A 19745-nucleotide genomic window follows, 5' to 3' on the forward strand; every position below is an offset into this window, starting at 1 on the left:
GCGACACAGAAGGAAGGATGAAAATTATCCATCGTATGTTTGGGATTTATGTGATGGTTTTGATGATGCACGACCATTTGGCCTGCAGGACATTTAGAAATTTTGGTCATGTATCATGTTGGAATATAGAATAAAAGAGAGAGAAAGAGAAGGGTAAAACGTCATTATATTATGGTTAAGCCTTTGGGTTTTGTTGTGTCCTTGTCATATTATAAAGTGCCATGGAGAATTAGATTTGCTAAAATGTACCCACATTTTGCCAGAGAAGAGGCTTGTTTGACAAATTTATATAGGACAAGGTTTTTAAAGTTATGAGTTTTTGAATTATGATTTTTTCATTTAGATTGAGGGCAAAATAAATACAATGTACATGTGTTTAAGCCTATATTTTGTAGTTGTAAATGATGAAAGACTTTAAGGCTATTTTTCATCACACAGCGGATCCTCTTTTACGCAAAATAGCTTTTCTTCGTTGTTCGTTGAAAATCTCGTTAGAAAATCTCAAAAACCCATTTTTCGCTGCTTTCGAAGCAATATTTTGGCATAAGGTAATCTTTTTCAACTTAATTTGTAACGGTTTATAAAAGAATTTATTTTTTCTTCCATATTCAGTTTCAATCTTCTCAATATTTCTTTTCTTCTCAGAGATATCTAAATTTAAGTAAGTTTAGAAGAATTTTACCATGAAGAAACTGATCTTTAAAAACTCATATTTCTTTCTCCCAAGAACATAAAGTATACTTTTTTAATGGATTTTGGTGTGCTAATTTTGAATCCGAATTCAAAAAATTCGTTCTGCACTCGTTTTTGAGATATAGTAGTTTTTTGGAAATTTCCTAAAACAATAGATAATAATTTTACCCCAAAGCCTAAAGCCACGTCAAAATTCTGCCGGGGTCAAAATTCTTTTGTCAAAATTCTGCTTTCAAAATTCTGCTTTTCAAAATTCTGTTTTTCAAAATTCTGTTTTTCAAAATTCTGTTTTTCAAAATTCTGCTTTTCATAATTCTGCTTTTCAAAATTCTGCAAAAAATTAAAAAAGGGTTTGGAAAATGTTAAAAAGCGCGCGCTTTTTAACATTTTCCAAACCCTTTTTTAATTTTTTGCAGAATTCCTTAAAATCATTTTTTTGAAAAATTATCTGCTTATTTGATTACTTACCTACATAATTTGTCATTTTTTAAATGCGAATTAATTTTTGTTTTATAAATAAATAAATTTGAAAATATTAAGAAAAGGTTTTTAATATTAAACATTTCCGAAAATACCTAACTAAAAATTTATTAATTTATCAAATAAAGATGAATATTCAAAAATTTGAATAAGAAAAGGAATATACAACATCGGTTCCAATTAGTATACATATTTTATTTGAAAGAAAGTCAGTATATGCATTTCAAAAAATATTTGCGACACTTAAATAAAAAAATTTAGGAAAGTACCAATGTTGAATTACATTAATGAGGTGTATTTTTCTTTAGCCATGCTATAAAAAAAAAAACAGAATTAGCAGAATTTTTTTGTTCAAATAAATGCTGGCAGAATTTTGAAAAGCAGAATTTTAAAAAGCAGAATTTTGAAAAACAGAATAGAAAAAAAGCAGAATTTTGAAAAACAGAATTTTCGGTGAAAAAGCAGAATTTTGAAAAGCAGAATTTTGAAGCCAGAATTTTGACCCGATCCCTAAAATACATGATGTTTTCTTGGGGTTGCCAATTACTATGAATCATTAGTCAAGGAAATGCGACAGAAGTGTTCCCCATTTGAGAAACCCTTGCAACTTCGCAATTGTCACATTCATGTCAAATAATTCAAGGATTTACTTGCAACACGTTTAAACCTAGAATAGCCTATAAAATTCGCAGAAGACGCTTCATATAAAGGCATTGGAACATCTATGTTTTAAATTTAACTTTTAAAGCAAAAAAGCAACCATAATTCAGCAGAATAGCTTAAACTTCCCAAACCTGTGTTCAATTTCCCGAATAAGCTTAAGCTCTTTTCTGAACACTAGACATAAAAAATAATACTTTCCATTAACTAAATCACTCTATTCTAAGCTCTATAGCTCCCTCGTCAGAAAAGCGCGTTATTCAGGTCGATTAATTAAGCTTTATTAGGTATATCCTGTAGAAAGTGGTCAAAATATTTTATTTTCAACTTAATTAAACAACCAGCGCAATGGACCGGAAGACAAAAAAATATAACAACGTCTCCGTATAAAATGATGCCTAACGCCCATATCCTCATCGTTTTTCTCATATGAAAATAAAAACTCATAAAATTGCCATTGATGGCTATATACGAGTACACTTCGCGTTGTCCTTCTCCTATACTACATGCAGGGGATTTGGGAGCTAATCTATTTTTTTCATTATAAAAAATGGTCACATAAAAGCGGTGCAATAAAAAATAATCTGACATCATCCCAGGATGAAGATATACAGTAGATGCAGCAGGAAAACACATGAATACGAATAGCCTGTCCGCTTTCATCTGCCAAGCTATATCATACATATTATATGTGAGGCAAATAGGACATACATTGTCACTTTTTTTGGCATTTTTCTTAACTTGATTTTGAATAGAAACGAGTATGTAGAAACATTAAAACACCCACAAGTGCTGCTATTAAAAGCTATGCTAAAAAACAGAGTAAACCAACCAAAACACTATAGTGTCCTGTTGCAACAGCATTCGTTCTCTCTTGTTATAACCGACACCAGGCAGACGTCTAAATGTGAGGTGATTAAAGTATATTACTGCGAAATTTTAGCTCCATAGGTGCATATACCATTTTGTTTCAGGAGCCAGGACTTAATTCACCATAAAGTTCATTTTTGGACAGTTAAGGCACACGAGGATTTGGAACTTAAATTGATTAGTTTTGGTGATGGTGTTGTTACTCCGTTTCAGAGTGCCCAATTCACAAAAAGAAAACATTTATCTAATACTTAAGGTTTTAGACAAGGTGACCCGCTGTCTTACAATTTCTTTAACATCATCCTTGAAACCAAGGTAAAACGATTTAGATGGCTAGATCATTGTGAAGCGCATGGACAATAATGCTTCAGTGCGGAAAGTTTCCAAATCCAACCCAAAAGGACGGTGCAGTAGCTGAATAACTTGCCTGTGGAAGGGATCTCAATTAACTTGGAGTGCAAAACTGGAACCAAGTGGCTAAGATAAGAATAGAGCTGCTGGAAAAGCTTTTTGGTAAGATCTGTAATTGGTCCCAAAAAGCCATTCATTTTATTTTTGGTTTTGATGACAAATTAAACGTAAATAATTAAGTTCTAAGACGTTTTACACGAATCATTGGCTCTTTGGGACCAATTACAAATTTGACTGTCTCTTCGAAAAAAACTCCCTTTAGAAGAAATTGTTTTTATAAAAACTCTCTATTCTTGCTTTCTATCCCAAATTCAACGTTTATACCAAATTTCATTAGGGTGACCCATCATTTTTGTTTTCACCATGATATTTTTTATAGACACTTGAAATTCTTGTTTCTAGTCTCAAAAGAAAGTTTATTGCTGAATTTCAATAGGGTGTCACTATTAGTATTCAATTTTTCCAATATAACCATATTTTCTCTACTCCTAAAAAAAAAAACATTCTTTCACATGAAAAAAATGTATAAAATACTTTTATTCGTAATTCCCATGGGAAAGACAATAAATATTCAATGAATTTCGTAAGGGTAACTTTTATACCATTGATTTTATCGGACTTATCGCGGATTTTCCCTATTTCCAAAAAAAAAAAAACACCCTTTCACTGAAATACTTGTATAGACTGCTTGGGTTCTTGGTTTCTGCTATAAATTAAACATTTTTTTCCAATTTTCATTGGTGTGACAATTTTTTCCCAGTTTTTGTGGTACTAATTCCGAATTTCATCATTTCTTACAAAAAAAAAAAACAATCTGTCACACAAGATAATTTTGTACACTTTATAGATTCTTAGTTCTTATACCAAACAAACAAGTTTTAAAAATTTATAAAATACATTTCACCTCTTATGATACCTTTCTCACACATTACTCAACCCATTAAAAAAAACACCCTTTCACCAAAAACATTTTTAGGAACTTTTTGAATCCTTTGTAACTGCTTTATCTAAAACCTTCAGCCTTCATCCCGAATTTCATCAGTGTAGCATGTTTTTCACATGGTCACATCGGTTATATTTTATCTGTTGAGTTCAAAAAACAAGCACCCTTATTTTTAATCGGCTATAACTTTTCTTAGAGCAATCGTATTGACTTCACTTTTATGTCATTAGATTAGCATCAAAAAATACCTTAAAAGCATGTGTCATATGATGATATTCTACAAACAATTTTGTTCACTATATTTTTAACCTTCACCCTCTTGTCCGCGAAAAAACACCCTTCCACCCAATTTTTTTGTATAGACATTTTTTATCCTTACTTCTTATCCCAAAAGCAATCTTTTCGCCAAGTTTCCGTGAGTGAACCAATTTTTTATTTTTTAAATGCCTATTTTACCTGTACTATAATTTTCTAATTTGACAGTCTTCCTCCCCTCCTCTTTTTACAGAGTTTACACTTTGAACCCCAACAGAATTTGACTTGGATACTTTTATTTTTCTTGAGACCGATTTTGTTTTAAATGGATTTGATGGTAGAACTGAAACATGCTCATGAAAATTTGCACAAAATCTAGGTATCTCTCAAATTACCAATTTTTCACTATTTTGAGAAATACCAAGAATTAATCAACATTACTACAAATAAAATCTGTGATTCGAAATCACATTATTTCTTCTCCAACTTCAAAAACTGAACCTTAAAAGTTAATTTAATATTGACCTACTTACATTAAAACATTATCCTTTATTCAAAATTACTATTAAATAGTTATTTTAGGATTTGTCCATTAACGAAAAAGATTATTTAATTTTTCCACGACCGACGACGCGACGCAAAGAGGTCATTTTCATGAATTCTTGATTATTATCATTTCATCAACAACGTCTTTTGCAAAATTTTAATGAGCCTTTATTTATGACGTTCATAACTTTTCTTCAATTTGAATAATTGTCGACATTTTCCTTCTCTGCCACCCATCTAACTTGTAACACCCAAAAAATAAAACCCAAACCATCATTGCCAGATCAAATAACCAAGTTGCTTACCAGCTTCTCCGGTATACTCGCGCGCAATGAATTAATGAAAAATAATGAGAAGTTTTCAATTCCCTTGCATGATGGCTTTACCATCATCAGGATATCATTTTGATTCATTGTGCCTGAAATTCTATATAGTCTTGGTGAGGGAGGTAATAGGGTAGAGTGGTAGTGGTCGTTGTCGTCCTTGTTGTCATTTCTCTTTGCTCATCCTCGTTCTTTCTCTAAAACGATAGAGGAGGACTGTACCAGTACAAGACAAACAGTCACGATTGAATCGTTAATTAATTCAAGATTCTAGCGAAAAGCTATCGTTAACCGGAGACCAAAATCCACTCAACTATGCAAGAGGCTCTTTGCCTAGCCTATAGAAAGTTTATACCTACTCTTATATCCAAACAAACATAGTAATATTGGATTGGAGGCTCTAAGGCACGCAAAAGTGATTTTATTTGGAGACGAGTTCAGTTCCACAAAAAAAGGTCACCCAAACCATATCGGAATGTGTCAATTAGTGAACTTCAAGGACATTGTTAGCACTTCATTACCCAATCCCTTGTTCACGTTCTTAAACACCCTACATTTACAGAGTATCCCATCCACCCCAAAAAAAAAACCCCCCTCCTTATCTGCACACGTTGATTGTGCTCTTGAAAGCTTGCGAAAACTTTTGCCGTCGGAAATTTTAGGGAGGCTCTCTCACAAATTTTCACTCAATTCAAATAGATCAGTGAAGCTGAAAAAAAGAACATTTCCTCTGCGCTCGCCTTTAGTTCGAATTCAAATTATCCCAAGGGTTTTTCTTCGGGAAGGAATAGCTGCGAAGCTTTATATAATTTCATTTGTGTACAGCCACCAACAATGCCATCAGCTAGCTATTCCTCCCTATAATACTCCTCCCCAACTCCCAAGGAACAATGTGATGACTTCACAACTAAGATAGAAGATGTACCTAACTTTTTGCTTTGAGGAAATTTACATTAACAAACCCAGACTGTTTTTGTTATACAAGAAGAGTATATGTCCTACAATACCGCAGGATAAACGAAAGTTTTAACAAAGAGAATGTGTTTGGGTATACATAGGACAAAAGCTAGAGGGATCCTTTGGGGGGAAATTAGTTAAAACATCTGGGTGGACCTAAGCCAATTCATGTCTTCAAAGCAAATTTAGTAAAAAAAATACAAGAAAGGAAATACATAAAGGTATGTCAACACTGTTTCTTGATTTTGTAGAATGAGTTTATTTTATTTCTTTTATCAATACTAAGCAATGTCATGTTTTAATGAACAAATAAAGTGAATCGTACCTAAACCGTCAAGGTTTATTAAACCTGCTAAATAGTTTTTTTTTTCATGCACTTTTGGAACAAAAGTTCGCAAACTAATTTTTGTATAGGTATGTTTTTGACGTGATAACATGTCTTATAAATCGATGAAACCCGGCTGCATCCACGAAAAAACGTGACTCATTTTATCCTGTTCCGCCTGAGCCTGTTAGCATTGTGGTATAGATCTTAAAGGCCGAATCATATGAAGTCAGTTCCAACAGCCATACGTATAAAAAGTTATCAGATCAGGTGCACAATTGGTCCAAAGGTCGAATGCCAACAGAGCCTAATGCTCTTCTAATTTTCTAACGGTACTTATATTTGAAAAACTGGAGCTGATTAATTTTTTCTGACTTCGAATTCGATACTTCACAAAAGGATATTTTTATTTCGATAACCAAAACCCTTGTGGACTTAAAGTCTGATCTGATGAACTTAACTAATCTGAAAATTAAAAGAAACAAAAATCTCATACAAATATAAATTTTATGTGTTTTTGTTCTTTGAACCATTCCCGATTAAAAATGGAACTCCGCCGCACCACGTCCGTATCTAGCACTTTTTGACCGCCGCACCTATTCACACCACGTCCGCACTATAATCAGAAAGTTCTATTGCGCCAGACCACGTCCGAACCATGATCAAACATTTCTAAACCACCACGCTACCGCTGCACTACGTCCGCACTGTTTTATTTTGAAAAAATTAAAAAATATGAAAGAAAATTCGCTGTACCAGCGCCGCACCACGACTGCACCACGTCCGCATTATTTCATTTTTAATGAAAAATTCGGCACACCACCGCCGCATCACGACTGCACGACGCACGTCCAAATGTTTAAGTCGTTTTCAATGTATTTTGACTAAAGTAACAAATCGCCAGTTCATACATACAAACATGATTTTGTGGTGGAGTGGTTAAAGCGTTGGACTTCTAATTGAAAGTGCTTTGGATACTCGGCTTCGAATCTCCTCGTCGGTAGTTTTTTATTTTGTATTTTTCAATAATCCAAAATTATTTATCATGGTGCGGCGAATTTTTCATACAAAATGAATTGGTGCGGACGTGGTGCAGTCGTGGTGCAGACTTGGTGCAGCTGTCTTGCGGTGGCTTAGAAATGTTTGATCATGGTGCGGACGTAGTGCAGCGGTGGTGAGGCGCTATAGAATTTTCTTTTAGTCTAACGAACATATCAAAACGACCACTCACAGTCCTATTTCTTTTGCTCCATTTAAAAGATTTATCAATTGGTGACATAGTTTGAATACTTGATTTGAGCACGAACTTATAATCTGTCTTTAAAATTAGTTTCTATTTCAATTAAATAACTATCTTAATCAAGCTTAATTGTGAAAAAAAAATCTATTTCCTTGCAGTTCAAATCAACAAACACACAAATAAATTCCAACCCGAAATGAAAAAAATCGAATTCGCTCCATAAAATCACCTCGAATTCGATTGATTGCGAGCGCTACCTATACCCGTTTAAGGAAAATATTTATTAAGCCAATCAAATTGAAAGGTGTGTCAACGTCTTGGAGGGATTTAGATATCAATCTAATTGACTCGTTCCGTCTGATGACTATGCTGCAGCGCTAGACTCAAATCCGATTTAGATTTGCCAGATAGCCAAATTGATTTCATGTTTGTCCGGTTAGAGCCTTATATAAACACTATACAACTATTGACATTTACACCTTAAAATTCAATTAACTGTCGGCTCACCTCAAACCATCATCCGCAGCAAACTAACTTGGTCATGTTGTGAAATTTTCAATTTGTACAGGAATTTATATTTTATCCACAACCAAAGAGTATGATGGGGATCATCATCATCGCAGCATCAGCGCGCATTCAAGCCAATCCACTTTGTAATGTAATTTTGTTAGTTTTTTGCACCAAAAACTTTTTTTGAATGTGCGGACAACGACGACACTATGGTTTTACTTCGACAAAAATCACACAGATTTTTAATGGAAATATTATGCAAAATGATGTACAACATCTTTTTGGCGCGGCATTCACAAAAATAAATAACCCACACAAAAAATAAAGAGTAGAACAAAAATAGTGTATACACGAAAAAAGTTCCTCCTTGAAATCCTTGGAGGGTCCTTTGAGCACTGAAGTGCAATTACAACCGAATGCAATGACACTTTTAATGTTTGCACAACTATACTATGCTATGATCATCATCAACACAAAAAAAAGTGCTCTTCTCTATGCCATAATACAAAACCTCATACCATCAAAGGATAATTCACAAACCGCATGTAGGAAGGCAGGCAGGCAAGGCAGGCAAGGCATCAGGCAAACTGGACCATGAAAGGACCAACTTTTGCTTTTGCAAAGTACCTTTAGAGTCAAAGTTAATGCGAAATTGGATGCAAATGACTTTTAGTGCATTAAAAAATAATTTCAAACGACTCGCTTTGGTCGTGTGAAGCATTACAACAACACAAACTAACTAAATAAATAGAAAAAAGTAGATATACACCGGGTAAAAAGGAATTCAATAAGGACATTCTCTGGTTGTGTTGCATTCCCGCAAAAAGGGAGGAGGAAAGTTAAAGTGTATAAAGATAAAAACCACAACAAAATATACAAAATAATGCAAAACCGCATAATGATTGCCACAACGCACCAAGGACTTCTTCTTTGACGAGACGAGAGACAACACAGAACCACAATGATAACCACTATAACGATGATGCCGATGATGGTGTGAGATGTCCTTTTAAAGAAATTGAATAAGCATTCGACAAGAAAATATTTTGTAATTTTTTTTTTGTATTTTGTCTCAGCCAAACTATATCGCGACGGAGTCAGGGCCGGATTTATTAGATTTTAAAATAATTTATAAGGAATGCGTTTTGTATCACCCGTTAGTGAGAGTGAAATTTACTCAAATTACAAATTTTTAAGCATTGTTTTCTTAAGTAATTTTTATTCAATTCCCGAGTAAAAATGGAACTCCGACGCACCACCGCTGCACCACGTCTGACGATTTCAAAAATGTATAAACCGCCGCACTACCGCTGCACCACGTCTGCACCATTTCATTTTGAATGAAAAAATCGGTGCACCACCGCCGCCCCACGTCTGCACCATGATCAAAAATTGTATTCTCATACTTACAAAAATGTTTAAGTCGTCTTCAAAGTTATTTTGACTTACATAAGTAACAAATTGCCAGTTCATCCCGAGTAAAAATGGAATTCTACCGCACCACCGCTGCACCACGTCCCCAGCACTTTTTAACAGCCGCACCTACGCTGCACCACGTCCGCAGCATGATCAAAAATGTCTAAATCGCCACACCACGTCCGCTCCATTTTAAATATTTCTAAACAGCCGCACCACATTTTGAAAAAATGAAAAAATATGAAAAAAAAATTCGCTGTACCACTGCACCACGCCCGCACCATTTCATTCTTAATGAAAACAATTCTATGCACGTACCTATACAAATGTTTAAGTCGTCTTTAAAGATATATTGACTTAAGTAACAAATTGCCAGTTCGTACAAACATGACTTGATGGTGGAGTGGTTAAAGCGTTGGGCTTCTAATTGAAAGTGCTTTATATACTCGGGTTAGAATCTCCTTCTTGTCGGTAGTTTTTTTTTTTTATTTTTCATTAATCCAAAATTATGTATCATGGTTCTCCGAATTTTTCATACAAAAGGAAATGGTGTGGACGTGGTACAGTTGTGGTGCAATCGTGGTGCGGCGGTAGTGCGCCGAAATTTTCCGCCGAACGGCAGTGGTGCAGCTGTGGTGCGGCGGCTTTCAAGATTTTTTTATATTTTTTTTTAAATTCAATTTCTATTTTTACTTCTGTTTCTGTAAGAAAACTTGCTTCAAAAAAACTAAGTTGAAGAACAAATGACAAATCTATATCTCTTCTATTAAACTGGGGAAAATAGCGCCTAAACTAAATTATCTTTCTCCATATCGCTATCGATGAAGCCAATATATGGAAATAATAAAAAAAAAATAAGACGCAAAGTCCAAGAACAAGAGTTTCACTTTGATACAGGGCGATAGAAAGGGGTATAGAAAAAAATTTGAAAAGAATTAGAGGTTTTTTTTTATTTATTTGGAGACGATTGAGGGGATGTCTTCATTAATTTTATGGACCACTCTTGTCTTACAAGACATTTTAATTTTAAAATCTGTATCCAATTTAAGTTCCTGTTTCAAATAAACAAATATCGTTTTGTCAATAGATTTCGTCTTAAATCAATCCATCCCTGGTTCTATTCTCGCAACCGCCGCATCTTATAAATAGAAGAAAAAAAAAAAACAACTAAGAAAAAAAAAATTCTTCGTTGTTATCTGTGTCTTTAGATTATTACTATTATCCTTCTTCGTTGTCCTTCCGATTATTCGATGTGAAAAGCTGGCTGGCTGGAGAATCCTCATTTTCATGTTGATGATGGTGGTGGCAATGGCAATAGAATGTACTTTGGATAATTACATTAGCATATAAAGGATTTTTGAAAAAAAAAAAAAAAAAAAAAAAAAAAAAAGCAACGCGATTTAGAGAATCGCGAAGAGAGGGGTCGGGTTGGTATAATACAAATACCCATTGGATATAGCTTTGCAATGACACGACGACGCGACGCAACTCGGCGCTTCTCTTCGCAATGATTTCAATTATTCCAAATGGAATGCGAGTACTTTGAAAGGATTTTAACGTACCTACTTAAGTTTGTTCTTCTTACATATATGACGACATAGCAAAGAACTAGAATTCATTTCACAAAAGACATATGTTTGATTCTTTTTCTAGTTTTTTTTTTTTAAGAAATTCTGATGCGATGACATCCATAGTGGGGTTAACGAAGTCGTTGCGAAATTATATTAGTTCGCTCTTCGTTGCAATGAATGTGGATTAGAGAAGTTGAAGTGACAATTTTCAAATGGATAATGCGATATGTGTTAGACAGACAATTTTATTTTATTTGATATTTATTTTTCAAATCCTTGCATAATTATGCATAAAAAAGGAGATTGCATAACAAGATCATAGTCAGCACTTTTAACATTCATTATGCTAATATGGGTGTGGAGTTTTGAATAATAATTTCTATAAATCACTTTGTCTGTCCCCGAGTAAAAATGGAATTCCACCGCACCACCACCGCTGCACCACGTCCGCAGCACTTTTTGACCGCCGCACCACCGCTGCACGACGTCTGCACTATTATCACTGCACTGCATCACGTCCGCACCATGATCAAAAATTTCTTAGTCGCCGCACTACCGCTGCACCACGTCCGCACCATGATCAAAAATTTCTAAACAACCGCATCACCGCTGCACCACGTCCGCACCGTTTCATTTTGAAAAAAATGAAAAAATATGAAAAAAATTCGATGTGCCACCGCCGCACCACGACTGCACCACGTCCGCACCATTTCATTTTGTATGAAAAAAGTCGGTGAACAACCGCCGCACCTCGACTGCACCACGTTCAAACTGTTTCATTTTAAATGAAAAATTCGGTGAACATCCGCTGCACCACAACTGCACCACGTCCGCTCTATTTCATTTTGAATGAAAAATTCGGTGAACAAGCGCAAAAAATTCTATTCTCCTACTTATACAAATGTTTAAGTCATCTTCAAAGTTATTTAGACTTAAGTAACAAACTGCCAGTTAATACAAACATGACTTGATGGTCGAGTGGTTAAAGCGTTGGACTTCTATATGAAAGTGCTCCGGATGCTTGGGTTCGAATCTCCTTTTCGTCGGTAGTTTTTTTTTTTATTTTTCAATAATCCAAAATTATGTATCATAGTTCTCCGAATTTTTCATACAAAATGAAATGGTGCGGTGATGATGCAGTCGTGGTGCGGCGGTGAGTGGTGCGCCGACATTTTCCGCCAAACGGTGGTGGTGCAACTGTGGTGCTGTGGCCAAATTTGTTTTATTTTTTTCTTTAAAAATTCAATTTCTATTTTTACTCGGGTCTCAAACCCTCATGCACTCAATTTTGTTTCTAAAAAAAATTCATGGATATAATATTATCCAACGGTAACTAGAATCAACTTAAACTCTGATTACTTTCAGATTCTGACGTTCAATCATTTTAATCGTCATCATCATTTTCCCCACATTTAAGCCCGCCCAACAATCTGCTTACATATAAAAGCATCCAACGATGATGATTTTCTAATTAAATATCTACATCATCATCAGAGACCTAGAGAGCAGCTACCTTGTGATAGAGATATTGCAATTCAAAATGTAAATATTGCCAAATTAATTTTTATTCACTATATGTACTTTGCAAAAGCATTGCATCTATTCTATAGCTTAGCCAACAAAAACTATAAACAATCAATATTTGGTATCGAAAACCAAAGAATTGCATTTTGATTGTTAGTTTATCATCAGCCTCATCGCATCATAATCGAATCATTAAAATACGATCTAAATGCACGCGTGTCGTGTACACACATACACAAAACTGTTGCTTGTTTTTTAAACTCTAATCCTCTCTGTTTTATATGAAATGGGTGGGATGATGCACCATAAAGTTTATCCTGTGCGCTCGCTAATCTGTAAACACAAAACTCATTGATGCAGCATTTATATTCAATGTCCAATATTTTGCTACCAAACTATTTTAAGCATGAGCATGAACATGAACATGAAAATTGATTAGAAAAATTGGATTGAAATTTGTAGCATTTGCTGTTTGTTTGAAGTGCTTGGATATCATTAATTTTAGTAATTGCGATGTACTTTAGGGGATGGGTCTCTTTTTTACTTTATAGACAATTTTTTTTTTAATGAATTGAATCGGGTTGAAGAAAATTCAGCGAAGTAACTTCAGTCAATAATAAATTATCAAGACTGTAATCGAAAATGTTTCTTTACTTGCAAATTTAAAGAAAATTACATTTTGTACTGACAAAAGTGTTAAATATTGTTTAAGTTGTTTTCAAACACCACAAAATAAAACGAAACGAAAACGGTAGATAGAGTAGGTGGTGACAGTTATCAGAAAAATAATAAAAAAAATCGCAGCCATTTATTTTGTGAGTTATGGGCATTTGAAAAAAAGTCGAAAAAAATGGTCACCCTGTGACGGTTTTTCATGTGTCGTGACTACTAATCTTAATTTTTCTCATTTGTTTCATTCAAAAATTTTTACTCAGCTGCATCAGTTTTAAAGAAAATATTACTTTTTTACCCAACTAAGTACTAAGTACTAAGCACACATACATTTAAATAATTTAAATTTCAAAGCATTAATTTAATCATTACAAAATTTTGTTTGATTTACGGAATAAGATCGTTATTTAATGACAAAGTAAATGGAAAGAAAAAAGGATGGTAATCTATGTTAAGAAAAGAAGAAAAGTGTAATTTGGGACAAATAAATTACTTCTTTATCTATATTGCTCAATGTGGAAACGTTTGACATATTTCTATTACAATTGTTAATATTTGTTAGTTTCGTGTTTCGAATCGGCCAGTTGCTGAGAATTCTAAGAATTATAGTACTATACCAAACGAAAACGGTATGTACATATGTGTTTAAGTTGAGCCAATTAAGACCGCCATCCTGTTCTTAAAATTACACTGTACGTCGGTCGATTTTAAAGTTAAAACAACTCAGAATTGTTTTCCACTAGCCCAAAATTATTTTTAAAAGCTATAATGAAAATCTTGTATTAATTTACTGTGGTAACTTTTCAATTAAAAATACTCCTAACTAACCTTAAGCATTTGAAAGTTAAATTTTTTTTTAAATGTTGTTTTAAAATGTATGCAAATATTATTATTTCAATGACGATAGGATAACAATTTTCAAATGATTTTCACAAGTTATTTAAGACTTAAAAAAAATCCGTTTCTGATTCCTTCAGCCTTCGGGTAACGGGTATTTACAAAACACATTCAGTTATATTTAAAATTTTTTTTAATTGTTCCTCTAAGCTTATTTAGATACCTAAGCTTACTTAAATGTTTATTTTGCCTTTAGACAAGGTCTTACAAGTTTTGCTCAGTTTATTTTTAAACGTATACATAAGTCTAATGGCGCAAAATTCCACAAAAATCATCAACCCATTTACCCATTTATCTCATTTGGATTGGATGTAAACTATTGAGATAAACTCTTAAACGAAAATAACTTTTTGCAGGCTCAATTTGTTAAAAAAGTATAATTTGATCCAACTTTCTATAAGCATACATTTTTTGAAGTGAAAACTTCTTTAGTATCGTAGTGATTTGAAAGAAGATGAAACGGAAACGAAAACGCGACACGACTTCAACTTGTTATAACTTTTTTGTTTTAATAGATAGATGAATGAAATTTGTACTGTAGATTATAATTGTACAAAATTTCAATTAATTTCATATTCAAAATTCGGAGATAACGGTAAAAAGATGTTCTTTTCCAACACACGTTATATCTTTTGATCTAGTGCACATACAAATTTGATTTAACTTTAATACGCATGCTGATAACATAACCTTTTATTTGATATATCACACATAACGTTACGTGCTCTACAAGTAACACAATCTTAAATTGAAAAAAATTTAAAAATACCTCAAAACACCTGTGGAGATCTGTTGGCGATGACCAGCTATCAGTGTAGGAAGTACCGTAATCTCAGTCTGGAAATTCGACATGGTTGACTTTAAAAAATTCTAACTTCTCTTGTAGACATCTTTGAAATAAGATTTACACATCATTATACAAGGTGAAACAATAAGCTTTCACATGGTATAAAATTTTTTATAGGTTGTCAAACAAAATAAAATGCACGACTGGGGTCGCACGCACTTGCTCTTAGAGTTAAAGTTGTTTAAATTTTTAAGACTTTTTATATAGAAATTTGGAAAAAAAAATAAAATTCGTTTTAAAAAAAAAAAATAAAATAAAATCTGAAATTAAATTGCCCTCCAAAACAAGTATGCAGTTTTGATTGATATATTAACATGCATTTTTAGAAAAAAAATTTTCAAAATCGTTAGAGCCGTTTTTTAAAAAACTAATTTTTTATAAATAATTTTTTGGAAAAAAAGTTTAAAAATAAAATTGGTATGTCATTTTGTAGAAATCACTAATCAACATCTAAAAACAAAATTTCAAAAGAATTAAATGTACCGTTTTCGAAAATTTGATTTTTCAAAAAAAAATGTTCAAATTTTTTTTAAAAATCCAAAAATTATTTTTTCCAAAATTTTATTTTTGGCTTATATTTAAATTATATAAATGCTTCTTCACAAAAAGTTTCGTTGAAATCGAATAAGCAGTTTTGGAGATAATCGGATTTGAAAAAAAACGGTTCTATGGCAGGTACCGTTAATAATGATTTTCAAACAAAATTTTTTTCATTAGAAGATAGACCTAAACTTTAAACTAACACTTGAATTTTTTAAACAAAATCGTTGGAGCCGTTTTCGAGATATTTCAATTTTACTAAAATCGGTATATGACAAGTACCGTTATTTTTGGTCCAAAAAAATTAATTCCAAAAACTCCTCTGGAGAGTCGCCAAATAACGCTGCATACCAGGTTTGACATCAATCGGTCCATCCGTTTAGGCTGTAGCTCCTTATACAGACAGACAGACAGACAGACAGACTGACAGACAGACAGACGGACTTCCGGGACCCACTTTTTTGGCATTGTCTACCATCGTAATGTCATGGAAAAATGTTATCTCAACTTTTTTTTTTTGTACGAATGCATAACTTGATATATAGTACCTATATCGCAAGTAAAAATTGAATTAATAGCATGAGAACATAAAAATAAATGTTTATTTTTACTTTTTGGATGAAATTTCATCGAGTTTAAAAAATTCTAGCTCTTTTTGTAGATGTCTCATAGACTTGATCGATATATATATATATTTTGAGCTAAGACAATAAGCTTTCAGATGGTGTAAAATTTTTTATAGGTTGTTAGGGAAAAAATGTATTTAATAGCGTGAGAAGACAAAAATACGTGTTTTTTTTCACTTTTTTTGATGGAAATTGATCGAGTTCAAAAAATTCTAGCTCTTTTTGTAGATGTCTAATAGACCTGATCGATATACTTTGAGCTTAGACAATAAGCTTTCAGATGATATAAAATTTATATAGGTTGTCATATAAAAAAAATGGATTTGAAAGTGATAGAATACAAATAGGTAGATTTTTTATATTTTTTTTTTTTGCAAGAAAAATGATTTTTTTTTAAGGTTTCACTTCTACCACGTGTGAATTGCAAACATGATTTTTTTAACTTTAAAAGTAACTTTAAACTGCATTATACATCTCTGCTTCATATTTGATTTGGTTAAGACTTCGAAATTCTGAGTAGATGTACCTATAAAATAAGGAAATATTTGTTCAGGTTTTTGTTACTATTTTTTGTATCTTTCTTGAGTTATAGAGATGTGCGCAATTCAAATTTGATTTAATTGTTGATTTTATTCATAATTGTTTTGAAATTTTATGTTTATATTTAGTCTATATTTCAACAGAAGGTCTATCGGTGATATCAAAAGAAAACTATAAAAGGACAACATCAACATTTATAAATTAAAAATGAATCATTTTAAATCAAATTATATATTTTATCAAAACATAAGAAAAAAAAATTCCAAAATTAAGTAAACACTTTAATGAACAGATGTGAATCACCCCCCGAAATGCGACAAAAATTTATTTGATCTTAATTAGTAAGCAAAGAAAAAAAAACAATAATAAAAAGATCCAAACACGCGTACACACAAGAGATAGACAACATAGCACAGATAGTAGTTGAATTGAATACAAAATAAAATTGGTTATTTCAATTTCCAAATGCATACAGTTCTGTAGTCTATCAAGAAGATCTGTCGTAGATCAGTCTTTATAGTTTATTTCCTAGGAAAATATAAATTTTTTAGATTACGTAAATTTTTAAGTGAAAAAATTCCATTGAATCCGATCACATGCCAACGGAATTTATCGAATCAGAAAAAATATGGAAGGCACCAGCTTTCAAGATCAGTCCATCTTGTCTTGGAAAGACAATTTTGACAAATCTCAGCCAAAGCGATCCGAAAAGGATTTTTGAAATAAATCATGACAATGGAACTCGACTTACTGTTCAGGATATTCGACAACAAACTATAACCATTGCTCAGAACTTATTGGGTTTAGGTGTCGAAAAAGGGGACGTCGTTATTTTGTATTCAAAATCGAATGAAAGAATTACTCCGATCACGTTCGCCTGTTACACAATCGGAGCACCTGTGAATTTTTTCGAAACAAACCTTGATCATGGTGAGTTTTTTCAATACTCCCTAAAAGTTGAGGTCCTTACGTAAAATCCTATTTTTTTTCTATTCAGATGCCATAAGCTATAATCTAGGAATGCTTGATCCAACTGTTATCATCTATGAAGAAGAATACATGACTCAGCTCTTCACGGCCCTCAAATTCATAAAGCTTGAAAATCTTAAACACATCCTCAGCATAGATTCATCGGAAACTATTTCCGTCAATGAGGTGCTCTTCCAACGAACTTCTAACATCAAGAGCTTTCAGCCACCTGATTTAGGAGACCCTACTAAAGTGCCAGCAGCTTATATGTTCACTGCAGGTGTCACTGGAATGCCAAGGATAATTCAGCTTTCCCATGCGATGATTATTCAAGGCTTGTACAATTCGTGGCAAGTTGATTCAGAAAGTAGAGTCTTTTGTTTGAATGATCTGCGATGGATTTGTCAAGTCTTGCTTATGATGCAACCAGCATTTTATGGATCCTTGAGGATATACAGTTCAAGGCCTGAATATGATAAAAGAGCCAAAGATGGAAGAGATGTTATAGCCAACTATCGGGTAACGCATTATATCGACGTTCCAAAGGGTTACTTAAGTGTCTTGCAAGCTACCGAATTTTCCAGAGACCCTGCTTGTTTAAGTTCATTGAGATCAGTTTTGATAGGTGGCGAAAGTGCTTCGAAGTCTTTGGTGGAATACTCTGCAAAGATTGTTCCCAGTTGTAAGGTCATAAACGGGTATAGAATGACAGAAATGGCGGGTGTAGTTGTTTCCGATGAGCATGTTAAGGATGATGATGGAGCGGAAGGAGGTTCTTTAAAAAATGGTCTTATGGCAAAAATAATCGGTGATAATAATGAATCGTTAGGACATAATCAAATGGGGCGATTGTGCCTAAAATCGGTATTTCCATTCTTGGGATATTTTAAAGATGAAAAAGCCAATAAGGAGTTATTTTTGGAAGGTGGATGGTTCGATACGGGAGACTACTCGTATATGGATTCCAATAATTCATTGAACATTGTCGCACGGTACGAGAACTTGGTGAGGTCTTCTGGAACAATTGTAAGTTGTTAATAATTTGTCTTAAAATGTATAACAGATTCCTTCTTTTCAAGTTAATTCCAAGCGATGTCGAAAATATCATAAACAGTCATCCAAATGTTATGACATCGGCTCTAGTTGGACATCCAAATCTGAAAAATTCCCAAGAAGAACTTGGAACTGTTTTTGTTGTATTAAAGAGAAATTATTTTTCCAGTTATATCGAAGAAGAACTTAGAAAATTAATCAAAGATAAGCTTACAAAAGAACAATATCAGATTGTTAGGTATTTTAAGATAATTCCAGAGATGCCTTTGACGAATTGTGGTAAAACTGATAGATGGGCTCTAAAGGTTTTGGCCAATGAGGAGTCTAGAATGTTGTGTTAAATTTAAATAAATAAATAAATAGATAATTAAATAAACAAATAATATATTTAATCAATAATAATGTTACATGATCTACCTGTGAATGCAAGTTATTGAATTTGTGACTCTTTGTTGTTCTTTTGAATTATGTATTTAAAATATGCTACATTTTAATTTCTATCACTGAAACTTATGTCGTTTTCGATTGGCCGTCCGGAAGCGTCCGGAAGCATTCAGAACCCTTCTGAAAGAAAGCGTTTTATTCACAAAAACATGACAGCTTAAACGCTTCTCAGAAGTAAAATTCTCTTCTCGATTTCAAATCAGAATCGACTCAAAATTTCTTATACATAGAAAATAAATGTCAAACAAAATTTTCTCGTACAAAATTAAATTTTTGTATTTGATTATTCACTAACACCGATACAAACTTTCAGAATTGAGTGGAAACGATTCAAACTCTTTTATTGGATTTCGAATGAGTGAATCCTTGAGTTAAACCAATCGAAAACGACATTACTTTAATGGGATTTTTATTCCCTTTTTTTAAATTTTCT

General features: G+C 33.0%; 2 protein-coding genes across 2 annotated transcripts in view; both read left to right on the forward strand.

Moving 5' to 3' along the window:
• Positions 1–19745, forward strand: part of LOC129908198 (dolichyl-diphosphooligosaccharide--protein glycosyltransferase 48 kDa subunit) — a 383207-nt gene that overhangs the window by 207588 nt on the left and 155874 nt on the right. The window lies entirely within an intron of this gene.
• Positions 17221–19278, forward strand: LOC129908194 (uncharacterized). Its single transcript, XM_055984544.1, has 3 exons — positions 17221–17776; positions 17844–18841; positions 18895–19278. The coding sequence occupies exons 1-3, from the start codon at positions 17443–17445 to the stop codon at positions 19207–19209; spliced, it is 1647 nt and encodes a 548-aa protein (XP_055840519.1). The 5' UTR covers positions 17221–17442; the 3' UTR covers positions 19210–19278.

This window comes from Episyrphus balteatus, chromosome 2 (assembly GCF_945859705.1).
Source record: "Episyrphus balteatus chromosome 2, idEpiBalt1.1, whole genome shotgun sequence".
NCBI classification, from domain to species: domain Eukaryota; kingdom Metazoa; phylum Arthropoda; class Insecta; order Diptera; family Syrphidae; genus Episyrphus; species Episyrphus balteatus.